Source organism: Lactuca serriola, chromosome 7 (assembly GCF_051521515.1).
Source record: "Lactuca serriola cultivar US96UC23 chromosome 7, Lser_US96UC23_V15, whole genome shotgun sequence".
Taxonomy (NCBI): Eukaryota; Viridiplantae; Streptophyta; class Magnoliopsida; order Asterales; family Asteraceae; genus Lactuca; species Lactuca serriola.
Genome location: NC_136414.1, coordinates 182,423,158 through 182,440,512, shown reverse-complemented (window position 1 = coordinate 182,440,512; position 17,355 = coordinate 182,423,158). Strand labels below are relative to the sequence as shown.

The window sequence follows — 17,355 nt, the reverse complement described above, 5'->3', positions numbered from 1 at the left end:
GCATCGAAACGACAAAACATATGACTCTTGTCCAGTCGTCACACCGTAGCGACCTAAGGCCATGCCGTGGACTCTAGGTTCCTAACATCTTAATGGGTTAAGCCGTTTTTCTTCGATTCTAAGTGCTCCAAAGCTCAAATATGGTCCATTCTATGGTCTAAATGGATAAAGTGTCCAACTTTATCCCTTAAGACTCTCCAAGAGATAAAGATCTCAATTCTATGGTCTAGAAAGGGCAAAAACATAACTTGGCATAATCAATAAGCACTTAATCTTGAAGACCACTTGTCCAACAATTCCAAACAGGTTTCTACTACCATTACTAACATAAGAATCCATACTTTTCAGACATGCATGTCTTAAACTCCTATTAGGTCAAAATGATGGTTAATGGCCAAAAATCCATGTATGGCACCAAAACTCATTTCTAATTCAGATCCAAAGCACCAAATACTTCAAATGGCTTGGAGATTCATAAAGTTGCAAACTTTATGAGACACCACTCAAACCCATCAACACATGAATAAAATTGACAAAATCTATAGATTTAGCAACTTAGTGAGGAAAAGGTTGGGTCTTGGACACTCACCAAGGTCCAGAAGATGTGCTAGCTGATGTAGAGGATGCCTGTAAGGTAAATTACCACACCAAAGGCTTCATTCTCCTTCAAAGATAACCAAAAACACCAAAATAAGTTCACAATTGAAATGAAGGCTAGGGTTAGGGTTTCTGAGCTTGAGAGGGTGACAGAGGTTGAATGATCACGAAACCCTAGCCTTAATGTTCTTTAAATAGGACCTAATTTCCAAGGATTATGGTTTCTCCCAAAAACACCTGCCACACCATGGCACATATGGCCACGTTGTGGCAGGACATTTAATTCTGCGATCCAAAACATTACCATCACGCCGTGGTGAATCTCTACCACGCCATTTTAAAAAAAAAAAGTGTGAACGAATTCATCTTTGACAAGATATTTGGAATTTACAATGCAACACAGAAAACAATAATATTTACTTGAATGCAGTGAAGAGTTATTTGGTGGGCATAGAGGTTTTTTTAATCGGCAAATCTAAACAACTCCTAAATTAACACCTAATTTCATCTATGTCAACGAAAGGACTTGAACCCTCAACCTTAAAAAGGGAGGACAACACTTGATACCGCTAGATTAAAATCCCTTTAGTGGCCACAGAAATGCCAACCATTTAAATATATCTCTTTTCGACCCAAGAAAGGCATGACGTTCATGCTTAACACCTTTAAACCCTCTAACTCCAACTTGTTCAATGATTAGCCTATATGGGGAAATTGTTACAATTCAGGACTTCCTTCCATCAACTAGTTTCTATAATTTACTTTACTTCCCTTAAACCAGCTTTTATTTATTATGTATCTTATTTAAGAAGATTACATGACTTATATTAATACTTAAACTCATTAGTTTCTTACTAAATATGATCATTAGTTATAAAAATTATTTCACATATTTCTGAATGTCACACTATATCATAAACTATCTCTAAATCGATAAAAATCATACAGAGATCCATATTTATTTCTCTAGGTAGATGCAAACCATATGGAGATCCATATTTCTTTGTAAATAGTTCCCTAAAAGACATCAAATGAGATGGATCACCTCAGTCGTTGAACTTCAAATAGAGAACCGAATTGATATTTTATAACATTCATGCTGCTACGCAACATAATCTCTAATGCTATCTCTTATAGTTTCATTGTATGACTAAGTAACTTAATACTTATATAACTCCAATAACTATGGGTATCACATTTGTTCGTATATATTGGGATCATAGTCCTAGAAGATATTGTCAATACTTCAACCTCAATCATGAATTTACAAAAAATATTTATGTTTAGAAAAAAAAATGAACTAAAGTAAAGAAAAAAAATTAACTAGAAAAAAATGAAAACCAATTATTTTAAGAGAGATGATATCATTTGTCAGATGGAAAGAATACAGTATATAGAAAGATAATATCTTTTATCTGACATAGAATATATAATAAGATTATAGTAAGATAATGATATACTATTACGAGGGTATTACTCACTGAGAAATCTGATAATATTACTAGATGCCAAATTGGCTTTAAATACATAAAGAAACAACTGAAAAGAAAATAAAAATCCTAGATAATAGGAAGACTACTAACTAAAAAGAAGATAGCTTTAGACTTGGCAAGTCACGTGCATCACATTTCTCTTGACCAAATCAGCTTTATTCTAACACTTTATTTCTCTAAAAAGACTTTTCTAACCCCATCAAACCCTCCCTCAAACTAGACTAGGCTTCCATGTCTTGTTTGTCTTTGAGAGAGCACACACCAAGTTTTTCTCTTAGCCTCTGAAAGTCAACACGATGCAGAGGCTTAGTAAGTATGTCAGCCACCTGCTCACTTGTTTCAACATATTCCAAAACCACTGTACCCTTGCCAACCAAATTTCTTAAAAAGTGAAACCTTACATCGATGTGCTTGCACTTGCCATGAAATACAGGGTTTCTTGACAGCAGTATGGTTGATGTATTGTCACATTTTATCACACTACTTTCCAGCTGATGTTCCCCCAGTTCTTCCAATATTTCTCTTATCCAGATAACTTGACAGGCACATGTTGCAGCTGCTACATACTCCGCTTCAGTGGATGACAAAGCAACAATGCTTTGTTTCTTTGAAGACCAAGACACAGCAGCTCCATCCCATAGAATCACATTACCAGATGTGCTTTTTCGGTCAGTAAGATCTCCAGCAAAGTCACTATCAGTATAGATCTCCATCTTGCCCTTTCCACCTTTCTTGTACCAAATACCATAGTCTAGAGTTCCTTGAATATACCTCATCACTCGCTTAGCAGCTGCCATATGTGTTTCTGTTGGTTTTGCCATAAAACGACTTATGAAGCTCACCACAAATTGAATATCTGGTCTCGTGGTAGTGATGTACATTAAGCAGCCCACCAATTGTTTGAAAATTGTTTCATTGACCGGTTCACCTTCATCTTGAGTCAATCTGCATCCTGGAACTATGGGATTCACAATTGCATTGCATTCTATCATCTTGAAATGACCCAACATCTCCATTGCATACTTCTTCTGTGAAATATGTATGCCTTTTGAGTTTTGAATCACTTCAATGCCCAAGAAGTACCTCATTTTTCCCAAATCTGTCATCTCGAATTCAGCCTTCATTGATTTCTTGAACTCTGTCATCATTTCTTCATCATTTCCTGTAAAGAGAAGGTCATCGACATATATATTCACAAAGAGCAATTTTCTTCCTGCTTTCTCCTTAATGAACAGTGTATGTTCATTTTTGCTTCTTGTGAATCCTTCAATGATAAAGTATGCCTCAATATGACTATACCAAGCTCTAGGAGCTTGTTTAAGCCCGTATAAAGCCTTTTGAAGTTTATAAACTTTATGCTCTTCACCCTTCACGACATATCCTTGTGGCTGCTGTACATAGACACTTTCTTGTAATGTTCCATGAAGGAACACAGATTTTACATCCATTTGATATATGCTCCAGCCCTTTTGAGCTGCTAGAGCAAGCATCAAACGTATAGTGTCCATTCTAGCCACCGGTGCATACACCTCCTTGTAATCAACTCCAAATTCTTGACCGTATCCTCGGGCCACCAATCTCGCCTTGTGTTTTTCAACTTCACCCCTTTCATTCAATTTGGTTTTGAAGACCCACTTTACACCAATACATTTGGCATTTTCTAGAAGTTCAACAAGACTCCATGTATGATTTTTCTCAATCATTTCGATTTCACGATCCATGGCTATCTTCCATTTGGTTTCTTTGACTGCCTCTTCATATTTAATGGGATCTTGAGAGATTGTCTCCACAACATTCACTTCTTCTTCTTCTGAATTGAGCTCGTCACCTGTGACATAATCTTGTAAATATCTGGGAATTCTTCTTTGTCTTCCCTCCCTAACTGGTATGGTGTTGGGACCAGTTTCATCATCAACCACATGATCTGGCACTTGTTCCGTTTCAGCCTCTTCTTGATGTTCTTCACCATGATCATCAATGAAGACATAATCTTCATCAATGAAGTCGTAGTTTCCCCATGATAATTCTTTCTCTACAGTTGTGCCTTCTTTGTTCTGACCCCAATTCCAGCCTTTATGCTCTTCAAAAATCACATCTCTACTTATTATTACTTTCATTGTTTCGAGGTTGATCAACCAGTATGCCTTTGACTCCTCGCTCACACCTGTCAACACACACATAAAACTTTTGTTTTCTAGTTTAGATCGTTTCTCCTTAGGGACATGCACATGTGCTAAACATCCCCAAATTCGAAAATATTCAACTGTGGGCTTTACTCCACTCCAAGCTTCTTGTGGGGTCATGTCTGGTAGGGCCTTTGTAGTACTTTTGTTTAACACATAAAAGCTCCAGCAAGTTGCTTCTGCCCAAAACATTTTAGGCATGCCTTTGGATGAAAGCAAAGTCACCACCATGTTTATCACTGTTCTGTTTCTTCATTCTGCAACCCCGTTTTGTTGCGGTGTGAAGCTCGTGGTCAGTTGTCGCTTGATACCATGGTCCTTACAATACTTTGTAAATTCCTTGGAAAGGTACTCTCCCCTTCTGTCTGTTCGAAGAGCCTTGACCACCTTCCCAGTCTCTGTTTCCACCTTTATCTTGAAGTCTTTAAAGCTTTCAAAAGCTTGTGACTTTTCTGTTAACAGATAAACCCATCCTTTGCGACTAAAGTCATCAATGAAACTTAAAAAATACTTCTTGCCTGTATGGGAAGTTGGTCTTATTGGCCCACATATATCTGAGTGTACCAACTCTATAACCTCTCCCGCACGCCATGAGCTTGTCTTTGGTATTGCTTCCTTTGTTTTCCAGCCATACAATCCTTACACACTGATGTGTCAATTGTGAACTCTGGTAAGTCTCGCACCATACCCTTATGTTCAAGTGTCTTCAAGCTGGTCTTGCTTATGTGCCCTAGGCGTTCATGTCATAGTTTGGAAGCATCATCGTCATTGGAGTATAAGCAGCCATCTGCCTGCTGTTCTGTGGTATTGTTTGTATCTTCACTGAGAGGATACATTCTATTTGTACTCATGCCTGATTGAAACACCAATCCCTTTTCTGGATGAAAAACCTTGCAAACATCATATTGAAAAAGGAATGACAAGCCCTTTTGTTGAAGTTGTCCAATGCTCAACGATTATTCTTGAGATCTGGAACGTAGTACACATCCTTTATCACATAAGTTATTCCATTCAAGATCAACTTCAAGTTTCCTTTTCCTTCAACATTCATGCGTGTATTGTTACCCAACTTGACAGTGCTTGAGAAGCTCTCATCTAGGTCTATGAATCTTCCTTGATCTCCACACATGTGATTAGAGCATCTAGAATCCAAAAACCATAATAATCCTTTGCTTTCACCACCTGATTGAGCCACGAACACATTTCCTTCTTCACCCCCATCTGCCATGAGCATAACTTCTTCATTCTCATCGAAACCCATATAGTTTGCTTCTTTTGCATTAGGGCATTCATAGGAATAATGCCCTAATTTATGACAATTGTAACATTCGACAGTCTCCTTGTTGACATTGTGCCTTCCTCTTCCACGTCCTCTTCCTCTGTAGTTTGAACGACCTCGACCACGTCCTCTAGAGTTTGAACTGTCACTTGTATCTACCTTCAACGCATGTTCCTCTTCTCTTTCATTCTTCTTGAACTTCTGCTCATGAACAATCAATGTGCTCTGTAGTTCTTCTATGGACATTAGTTCAATGTCCTTTGATTCTTCAATTGGCACCACCACAAACATGTACTTTTCTGTTAGGGTTCGAAGGATCTTTTCAACTATCTTGACATCAGTCATCGTCTCCCCATTGCTTCTCATTTGATTAGAGATAGTCAAAACCCTACCAAAATATTCTGGTATGGTTTCACTTGTCTTCATCTCTAGAATTTCGAAATCTCTACGGAGTTTTTGCAGCATGGACTTCTTTACTTGATCATTCCCTGCATACCTTTTTTTCATTAAATCCCAGATTACCTTGGAGTTCTTTCGATCCAGGATTTGTTCAAAGGTAACCCTATCGATGGCTTGATACAGGTAATGTTTGACCTGTAGGTCCTTCATTCTCAGCTCCTCCAATTTCTTCTTCTCTGCTTCGCTTTGGGCAACCCCCACGGTGGGCTCTCTAATGCCTGGATCAATCAGATTCCAGACTTGCTTTGCACGCAACAAGTTTTCCATCATCTCACTCCAGTGTTCATAATGGCCGTCAAACACAGGCACCTTCAACTTATCATCGCTCATTTTGCTTCTCTTTTTAGTGATCTGAATTTCGCTCTGATACCACAATGATATACTATTACGAGGGTATTACTCAAAGGGTATTACTCACTGAGAAATCTGATAATATTACTAGATGCCAAATTGGCTTTAAATACATAAAGAAACAACTGAAAAGAAAATAAAAAGCCTAGATAATAGGAAGACTACTAACTAAAAAGAAGATAGCTTTAGACTTGTCAAGTCACGTGCATCACATTTCTCTTGACCAAATCAGCTTTATTCAAACACTTTATTTCTCTAAAAAGACTTTTCTAACCCCATCAGATAATACCGTCTACCACACACAAAGAATACAATAAGATTATAGTAATACAAGACCTTAGACCCTTTGTTAGAAAAAGGTTAATATACTAAGATTACATTAAGATAATAGGTTGTCATGATAATACACTGTCGGATACAAAAAATACAATAATATTATAATAAGACATTACGACAAGATATTATATTAGACAGTAAGAATACAATAAATTACTCTAACGTGTTATCATTTGTCAGAGATAATACAATAATATTATAATAAGACTAGACTTTCTCTTAGATAAAATGAATACAATAACATAAATTTAATAGAATGATAGAATACAATAAATAAGATTACTAGTAAGACAATACCTCTTGTCGAACAAAGAGAAAAAGAATATGTTGACAATCATATGTTTGACTTAGAGCGGTAAAATAACACTCAAAATCATAGGTTTATTGTTAATACCCGAAGAATACATGAACTTTCTAAAGGTTACCCACTAAAATCGCAAATGTATTGAGGATTGGCGGATTGTTGTCTTTTTATTAAACAATTGCCGGCTAAACCCTAAATAAGTATCGCTTCTTTTTCCTATCATTTAAAAAATAAATAAATAAATAAAAATAAGCTCAGAATATAACGAATTTGACTTTTTGGGAGATTCTTTCAATTCATTATAGTGAAAAAAAAATGATAAAATGGAATAATGATGTAATACAATGTGGATATCATGTTTGAACGGTATCATCGTAAGTTATCAAAAATAAATAAATATACTTGGATGAAATTTTATGAAGCGATAAATCAACGGTCGACATCTCAATAAGTATTAAGATATTGTAAGTCAATGATAACAACAACAAAAATTATAGCTTATGTATGATCTTGGAAGCTTGGTTTTGATTAAAGAAATATCTTTCGTATCGTTCAAACAAGCATTTGACTCTACACCCACCCATATGACGATTTACGATAACAGTTTCATTATTCAAAACCATATGATATTTATATTTTAAATCGCACAGTTTGAACACAATGGAATCTATACATTAAGTTTCTTTTAAGAACAATTTTCTATATTTTAGATATCAAAAGGAATCTGAATTTGTTTTTTAGCTTTAAAGTTCGTTCTCTCATGACTTAATAAAATTAAATCTATATTTCATAAAGTGAAAGAGAAAAGCAAAATATGAAAACCATATGGTAACTTAGGAAAATTAAATATTTATATTCTTTCATAAAAAACAAATATATGAAAACCATATAATAAATTAAGAAAATTAAATCTATATTATTTCATAAAGTGAAAGAAAAAAAATATGGAAACTATAATAACTTAATACTGGATAAGACTTATGCGATTGGGAGTCGAGCGGCTGGAGTAGAAAATTCATAAATATAACGTTTAAGGTTCAAATTCTGTTATGCTTAGAAGTTAAAATATTGCTAAATAATATTCATTCTCTAGCAGTAGACATATTTAATTATAAATTAAACATGTTTGGAGATGTTTCATAGATGATAATATAGAAAATAGTATTTAAATACCAAAATAATAGAATGGGTTTGAATTTTTTGTACGTATAAACATATAAAAATTTTATTATTAAAATCTTTTTTTTTCAACGAAACGTTCATTACTATAAATAATAATATCATTTGACTATTTCAGTATTTCTTTCGAGCAGCCGATCAAATTTTATTAATCAAAACTTGCATTTTGCAAGAAACTAGTTCAACAAAACCACATAACAAGGGGCGGAGCTTCAATATTTATTTTGCGGGGACGGAAATATAATACATATAAAAATCGGTGAACAAGGGAGGCCATAACCAAAATTTTATATTTTTAGGTCTAATATATATAAAATTAAAATAAAATGGCTATTTCTAACAAAAAAAAATCAGGAGGCCACAGCCCCCCTTGCCTCTATGAAGCTCCGCCCTTGCACATAACACAAGAATTAAGAGGTGGTATTCAAACCAAAGAGCTTGAAGCTTAAAGTATGGGTGTTGGAAAAATCAATCACATGTTACTAGCTATGCTATTAATAGCAGCGCTATAGCGTTTCGTAGTGATCAAGAACCATTACTTTCAGTTTAGCATTTTCGATTTGCGATACTGCCATTTACGGTGCTATTTACCGCGATAACCATAACCGCTATAACGGCGCTACGGGCGTGTTTTCATTTTCGTTCACATTTTTGTTGCTTTGTCAATGAAAAAACCGGTTTTATTGAGGCCACTACACTTGCAGTTTGAAAATTCTGAATAACTAACCTAATTTAAAGCATTCAAAGAAACAACATCTACCGACAACTCTCTTTCTCATTTCTTTCTATACTCACGACAACTTAAGCTGATATGATCGGACTCCATTAATCATTTTTGTAAATCGACTCACATCTGTGAGGCTGCGACTTGGGACTTAACTCCTTAAATCAACCACGACGAGTTGAGCAATTAAGCAACAACTTGAATTCAGTCTCCACTCTCCTTCAATCGACCTCCACAGTCCACTATCGAATTCAATCCTCAATTGACTTCAACACTCCACTCCACGGTACTAGGTATGTAATGTTTCCTTTAATCATTTCCTTTCTAGACACACACTACGACAAAATAATTACACAGACTTCGACCTACTCAACCTGAAGTGAATTTGTGATTGTCAAATGTTTCAATCATTCACTGTGAACCTATGTTAAATGTTAAATATGATGGTTCCTATGAGTTATGATCTTCATCACTTAATCTGTTAGGAAATATAAACATTTTGATGAGTTAATCTTTTAGGAAATAAGAACATTAAGCTGTTAATTTGTGTCCACCGCCCATTTATGTTTGTGTACTCAGATACTATGCTATAATTAGATGTAATATGATTGTGAAACACGTTTCACCAATTGTGAATTGACAAATATGGAAAGGATTTCTTCACACGCTTCTATGAATCTAGCCACCACCACTCCTACTAATACAATATCGAACCCATGCAATGTAATTAAACTCTATTTGACACTTTGACACTATCTAGTTTCCATACATGTATATACAATTGCTCTGCATTATATTGACACATAACAACAACAAAGCTGTTGTTTAATATGTATATAAACTGTGATTCAATTTCAATATAACTTTCAAACTATCCAAAAAAAAATCACTAGCTATATAAAATATAAAGCTCAAATGCAAGCACCATTCACACTAATTTCATGTCTTTATATAGACAATGACATTTTCCTAACTTTGTCAAAATATATTAATGAATGCTTTAAATACAACATACAAACTCAACCCTACCACAAAATAACTAATTAACATTGTTCCAATTTCTTTTTTTTTTTTTTTTTTTTTAAATATTATATTTCAGATTCAATACCTTGACGACTTTCATCAACAAGAGCCACTGTCAACATTTCTGTGCAAAACTGATCATCCGGGTTAATCCACAATGCCTTGTGATAATATGTAATTGCATCTGTATAATTACCCTTCAAAAATTTTCAAAACAAATCCAATTAAAATATTCATATATAGTTTTTACTAGATTCAAAAATCATGTCAATTAAATAAAATTTAAAAAAAAAATACCCGCAGATGGTATGTGTATGCTAAACCAGCATACGTGCTTAAGCTTCTTGTAGATAGTGCAAGGGCCTTTTCGTAATATGTAATTGCTTCACTATACAACCTGATATTTAAAAAATAATAATAATAAACTAAACACAATAATAAGATTTTATAAATTGTAAAGATTATGAAAATATATGAAATGTGAACTTACTTGAGTTTTCTTAAAGTATGAGCAAGATTAACCACAGTTGATTCCCACATTTCACTTAATGGTGTTGGTATGTGAGCCAAAGTCTTTTTAAACCACCATTCCGCCTTTTTATACCTATAAAATTTAACCAAGGGCAAAATCGTCATTTAAAAAAAAAAAAAAGTTAGCAGTCGGCGAAATTTGAAACAAAACCTCACCATAAGGATCTTTTTTAGACAAAACACTCATTTTTGGACTCTAGGTAGAAAAAGTAACATACCACATACACCAGAGGGCAAAATGGTCATTTTTTTTCTTTACTGAAACAAAGAAAGAAGTAAAGAATGCGTACTCTTTCATATGATATGCAACAACTCCAAGCTCATTATACACAAGTGGATCCGAAGGACATATTGCCTTTGCTTGCATAAAAAACTATACACAACCAAAAAAATTAGAAAAGGGTATTTTAGACATTTTGTTAAGAATGTGATATAGCAATTAGCACCTGATCAGCGAGTTTGAAGCTGTGGGTTCGCATATACTCCATTCCAATATATAAAGTGGGTAAGTGACACCTAAAGATTAAAAACACATAATTTAATCATATTACAATTTGACAATATTATATATATTTTTTTCAATTTAAATAAAAAGAAAAAGATAAATTACCCAGGAAATAAACGTGCAGCAGTTCGATAACCAGACATAGCTTGATCACCTTCTTCTTTGGCTGCATAAGCATTCCCATATCCTATCCAACCAGGGGCAAATGTTCCTTCTAAGCTAGTTGCCTTGCTGTCATATAAATAATAAATCAAATAAAGAAATGTAAATTTAAATAAAAAGTAAAAAGTAAAAAAGTAAAATACTGGGATTTATTTACCTGAAATAACGGCGTGATTGGTCATACTTCTTGATACAATAATAGTAACAGCCAACAGCAAACCATGATATCGCCCTTTTGAAACCAAAAAATAGATTTCAATATAAAATTAGAATTAAAAATAGTTTTAAAAAAAAAAAAATAGTTTTTCTAACTTTTGAGGGTAGTCTTTGACTAAGTTGCAAGCCATGAGATAAAGTTCATTTGAATGTCCAAGCTCCATAGCTGCTGCTATATGAACCATTGTGCTTTTAAGATGGAATGGATCTTTTTCAAGTAATCTGAAATCAAAAAATCATTATATAAATATAAATATATATAATTAGTCAGATTGTTTATTTAAAAAGGTGAGCTTACACTGAAGTCAATTCAAAGCATTTCTGATATTCGCCACATTGATGATAGTATTCAGCTTTACATGCTAAAAGATCTGTGTTGTTTTTTAGTGTACAAGTCAAGGAATGATTTGATGTGTCTTCTTTCTCCAGTTCATTGAATTTTTCTTCTACAATACTTGCTTTATCATACTGAAAATAAAAAAATTGAAAAATATTATATGTTTGAAAGTATAAGATGTTTTGATTAATGTTACATGAGTGTTTTTGATGTATTTAGGTACTTTTTTTATCAGACATGAATAGAATGAAGAAAGCCAGCCATCTTCTTGAGCAAACTGTAGAGATGAAAGAAGACTTTTCTCTGAAATTGAATAAAAAGCAAACAATGATATGATGATTGTTTGAAATTTGAAGATAGTAATAGAGTAGGATGATTCATGATATTAGTATTAATAACCTGAGATTAAGTGCAAATTTACTACCTTCTTCACATGTTAGCATGTGGTTTTCAATAAGACATTCAATTGCCTGAAAGAAAAAAGATTTCAAAATTACATATTGCAAAAGTTAAAGATATTATTAAACATGGCACATGGTTGTGATTACCTCATAGCATAAAGGATCTGCTCTAATTGCAGCCTTGTACCTAGGATATACATAATACACTTGTGAGTTCATAATTTCATATCATTTTCTTTAAAAACCAAAAAAGAATTGTGATTTTGAAGCATTAAACATGAATAAACGTTGTATATGTTGAAACTAACCATTGTCTAGCCTGAGAACGATTCTCCAAAGCTTCATAAGCCTTGCCTCTAAGAAAACAAATTGCTGATGATATCTGTTATCAGATTCAGATATGTGTTACTTCAAAGCAAGAAAAGATGATTGTATGAAAAAAAAAGTACATGTTCATAGAACTTTAAATCAAGGGTCTTGTTATGTTAACAAAAAAAAGGTAACTATTGTGTTGAAAAGGAATTACAATGAACTGATTAAACTATTGCTGACCAATACATTGAAAAGATTTCATCAATTATTCATCTTCCCATGGCAATGAAAAGGTTTTCTAAACTTCAAAACTGATCAATACATTGATAATGGCTTTACACGTTGACACGCTTTAGGAATTTACTTCCTAAACGGCTAAACCCGAATAAATTGAAAGTTACGCACTGAAAAGAAGAGTGAACTTACATTAATTTCTCGATCTTCACTATCTTTATCCAAATACATGACATTAGAGTCCTTGGTATCACTAAAATTCCCATGTTCGTCCACCTTAGCTTCTCCAAGCATCAGCAAACACTGATCCCACTCCTTTAGTTCCTCCTGCTCAGGCACATTGAATACAATCAAAAGTCAAAACTAATTATTTCTTCCTTTAAATAAAAAGGTTCCCAAGCAATTAACAAATTCAAACACAAAACGCAAAAGAACAATAAACCTAATTGACAGTAAAATAAAAGTACGAAATGGGGCAAAAAGAGGAGACCAACGAGGCATTTGGCAGCCAGATAACGAAAACGAAGATCACGGAGAACAATCTGAGAAGCATTGAGCAGGTGGAAAGCACGGCGGTAATGACGACCGAGAAATAGGGCTTGTGCTTGCATGTAAATATCAGCGGGATCGGAGGTGAAGGCGGCGACCTTGTCGGCGAAGAAGATCGCCGACGAATATAGATGCTTGCTAACGCAATCTCTGACTACACCTCTCAACTTCTCGATGTGTTCTTCCATCATCTTCTCGTGGCTCTTGCTTCTCAATTTCAAAATTTTCAAATCTTCAGTGTTTGCTACAGAGAGGGTTTGGGGATGAATTGTTTTTGCAGAATGGAAAATAGCGGGAGGCGAATTTGTTGGTTTTTGGGTATTAGGCCCTTTTATGTATTGGGCTAGTTGGCCCATTTTGAAAACGATTAATCAATAAACATGCTGTTTTTAAGTTTCAACGATCCAATTTTATTCTAGTATTAAAATAGAGAAAACTCATTAAAAGACCACAGGAGGGTGAGTGTTTCAACAATTTAACCATGAAAAAAAATTCAATTTTGTTAAATGACCAAGACTTCCGTAGAGGGGATCTCTACGGAAGCCTTAACCTTTGAGGAATCCGACACATGGACAAAAAGACAAAAAAAAAAATGGTTGTTGACATCATTCTACAAAAGAGGCCTCTATGGAAATAGGAATATATATATATATATATATATATATATATATATATATATATATATATATGTGAATAGCTTTGAGGAAAAGGTAGTTGAAAGAATTTAATTGTTTTTACGATAGTTCCGCAGAGCAGCCTTTGCGGAAACGTGAACATCTATGCAAAAATGGTTGATGTATGTATTTTAATGACGTTTTTAACCATTTTTTAAGTTATTATCTATTTTTTTCGCCTTTTAGTGACTAGAAACCATTTTTTTGCCTTTTAGTGACTATAAAATTGTTTTTAACCATTTTCAATGTCTATGTGGAGAGTGTTCTGAAAAAATGAGTTTTTTTATTCTGTGTACATAATGGTTGTGGCAGTCAGTTAATAGAAATGAGGTTTACGTTAGAAATCATATTAAAAACTATGGTTTAAATCTTCCTCCTAACACTGACCATCAAATGTTATTACAAATGGTTAGAAATAAGGCTGGTGTGTTTAATAGTCATATATCTTTGACTTTTAAACACCCGAACTGTAGGTATTTAATGCAGCTTGCAGATGAATCATATGTAGTTCACCTGAGACATGTAATTTATGAAATAAAGCAGACAGTGCATTTGTATTCATCAGTGGTAAGTGAAGAAGTTGAAGACCAGCCAGTGGTGAACAACCATTTTATTGGAACAAAAAGTAGTAGAGGTCGTGGAGAAAGACAATATGGTGGAAACCGTTCCAGGGGACGAGGAAATGACGTAGGAGTGGGTTATGAAAAGAAAGCTTCAGTTGTTGATAAGTTTGTATCAGATAATGATAACTTTGTATCAAATAATGATAATGAACCAAATTTGCGCACGACAGAATTAGAACAACAAAATTTATTTGAGTTTGGAGAAGTACTTGATTTTGATGATCGATTATATGATGAAAAATCAAATGAAGGTTGGTCGAAAGATGAGTACACGCAACAGAAAATTGCTTTTAATCCCTAGTATTGTATTCCTCGTATTCCTGATTGTCCATAACCTATTATAGAACGTGTACCATTTCACAGTTTAGGTCTGAATGATAAAATATTTGTGAATCAAACCTATAACACAAAAAAAGACCTAACATCTTCTATTAAATTCAAAGCGGTTAAAGAAAAGTTTCAGATTAAGGTACAAAAATCAAGCAAATCTCGATACGAGGTTGTTTGTTTGCAAGAACACGGTCATTAACGTTTATATGCAGTTGTCATTAAAGGAACTAAAATGTTTGAAATTAAGACGTTTAATGACGAGCACACATGTTATTCATTACTTATGCACCCAAATCATACGCAAGCAACTAGTGAAGTTGTGGGAACCATAATACATGACATTATGGGTCAAGGCATTTGAGAGTTTGGAGGCCTAAAGATATAATTAGAGATATGAATGCGTTGCTGGAAATTAATTTGAATTGTTCACAAGTGTGACATGCTAGAGAAATTTGCTATGGGATGATGACGGAGACCCCCGAAGAAAGTTTTTATCCAAACTTCTAGTTTATTTTCACAACTTGAAGAAACATAATCTTTGGACTGTGGTGTACATACAAATTGATTTGGAGGATCGCTTCGAGTATTGTTTTTTCGCTATTGGCTGCGTGGTAAATAAATAATTTAAATTTAAAACTTTTTAAATTTATAGTGTGTATAAACAAAATAATTTGTTAATATATTCATGTTTTTTACAAAATTCTTGCAGATACGTACTTTCATAGTGTTTTGTAGAAAAGTTATTATTATGGATGGTGCCCATCTGAAGGGAAAGTACAAAGGTGCCATATTGTATACAGCAGCTATGGATGGCAACAATCAAATATTGCCTATCGGGTATGGAATTTGCCCAAAAGAGACTACGGATTCTTGGACATGGTTTCTTGAAAAACTGCATGGATGCATTGGTGATTTGGAAGGTCTAACATTGGTAACGGATAGGGTTGCATCAATTGCCGTAAGTATTCAAAATGTTTTTCCAAATGCTTAACATGGTTTGAGTGGTTTTCATCTAACAGGAAACATAGTGCACATCTTTGAAAAAAAAAACAACAATTTTGTTTTGGAAGCTTGTAAGAGCTTACAAGACCACTGAGTTTGAACAGTATTGAGGGAGACTTTGTACTCTTAGACCAGATGTAGTGGTGTACCTTAGTCAGATCCCACGTGATAAATAGACTAGATCGCATTGTCCTACCATGAGGTACAATTACTTGACCTCAAACAGTGCAGAGTAAATGAATGGTGTATCAAAACATGCAAGAAAGTTGTCTATATTACCACCTCTTGAGTTCTTCCATGTGTTTATGCAGAAATGGTTTTACCAACATCGGGTGGTTGCAGGTATGACTAAATTTTTGTCAAATTATACGATAAATGTCATATATAATGATATATCATTATTTTAACAGAAAAAAGTACAACAATATTTACAAAGTGGGCCAAAGCTATCGTTAAAAAAATAAAGATTGGATAACAGGATGGTCGGTATCTAGTGTTGACAATGCAACATATCGATTCCATGACTTCAAAAGTGGTGGCATAGTTGATTTGAGGCAAAAGACTTATTCTTGCAATTATTGGAAACTAACTGGTTTGCCTTATGGTCATGTGATAATGGTTTTTAACGCACTTGAAAAATGAAAATTGTGGGCATATGGCTATAGATGCTTATAAAATTGAAACGTATCGAAGAGCGCACGAGGAGGTCGTGTACCCCCTACTAGAACATCGTGATTGGGAGGTTCCTAATGGCCTTATGGTTGTTAACCCTCCTGTAATGAAAATATGTTAAGTGGGTAGACCAAAAAACATCAATCGTATCCCCTCACAAGGTGAAGAACCAAAAATAAAAAGATGTAGTAGATGCCACAATACAACACATAATGCAAAGATGTGTAAGGAAATTATCCCAAAGAAGCAAAATAAAAGCAGAAAACATAGTGGGGTTTCACGAAGTGGGACGCAAGAGATAAAAGACAAATGGACGCAAGCAACAGAAAACCAATGGAAGCAGGAGTCTTGGGGGCCGATTTTAGCAAGATAAGGGTTCATTTTATAGTTTGGAATTCCTAGGGTTTCAACTTGTAACCCTAATTCACTTGGGCTTTTAATCCAATAACTCATCAGCCTTATGGACCAACTCTTCATGGACTCTCACAAAGATTTAGTCAAATCCTAATCAACATGGATCTTTAGCCCAAACTATAAGTATTACTGATTTACCTAATCAGTCCTCGTAAATTTAACCGGTCTCTTTTGATCACTAAATTAATATCAAATTAATTATTGATCAATACCAATTAAATAATATGATTTCTAATTAATATATTATTCTTATAATATATTAATAAATCACAAACAGCCTCTTTCTCAAATATCCATCCTGTCAAATGGTTTTGGTGAAGGCAACCCGAAATGGATCATGCTACTCTCGGGTCAAGTACATACCAATTATAGTTATGGGCTTAGACACCTAATCCAACACTGTTGGGGAACGGTTTTATTAGACCGAGTAGCTCACCGTGGGGAGCGTCGATCCTTTTTGTCACG

General features: G+C 34.2%; 2 protein-coding genes across 2 annotated transcripts; both read right to left on the bottom strand.

Annotated features, from left to right (window-relative positions):
• Positions 1 to 5,222: 5,222 nt before the first annotated feature.
• Positions 5,223 to 6,341, bottom strand: LOC145064609 (uncharacterized). Its single transcript, XM_079012023.1, has one exon. The coding sequence runs from the start codon at positions 6,339 to 6,341 to the stop codon at positions 5,223 to 5,225; it is 1,119 nt and encodes a 372-aa protein (XP_078868149.1).
• Positions 6,342 to 9,777: 3,436 nt separating this feature from the next.
• Positions 9,778 to 13,456, bottom strand: APC6 (anaphase promoting complex 6). Its single transcript, XM_079010946.1, has 15 exons — positions 13,121 to 13,456; positions 12,819 to 12,953; positions 12,389 to 12,462; positions 12,228 to 12,267; positions 12,104 to 12,149; positions 11,903 to 11,982; positions 11,641 to 11,810; positions 11,439 to 11,564; positions 11,284 to 11,358; positions 11,070 to 11,195; positions 10,906 to 10,975; positions 10,750 to 10,832; positions 10,419 to 10,532; positions 10,226 to 10,325; positions 9,778 to 10,125 (listed from the first exon to the last, which is right to left on the bottom strand). The coding sequence occupies exons 1-15, from the start codon at positions 13,364 to 13,366 to the stop codon at positions 9,994 to 9,996; spliced, it is 1,617 nt and encodes a 538-aa protein (XP_078867072.1). The 5' UTR covers positions 13,367 to 13,456; the 3' UTR covers positions 9,778 to 9,993.
• Between the last annotated feature and the right edge of the window lie 3,899 nt (positions 13,457 to 17,355).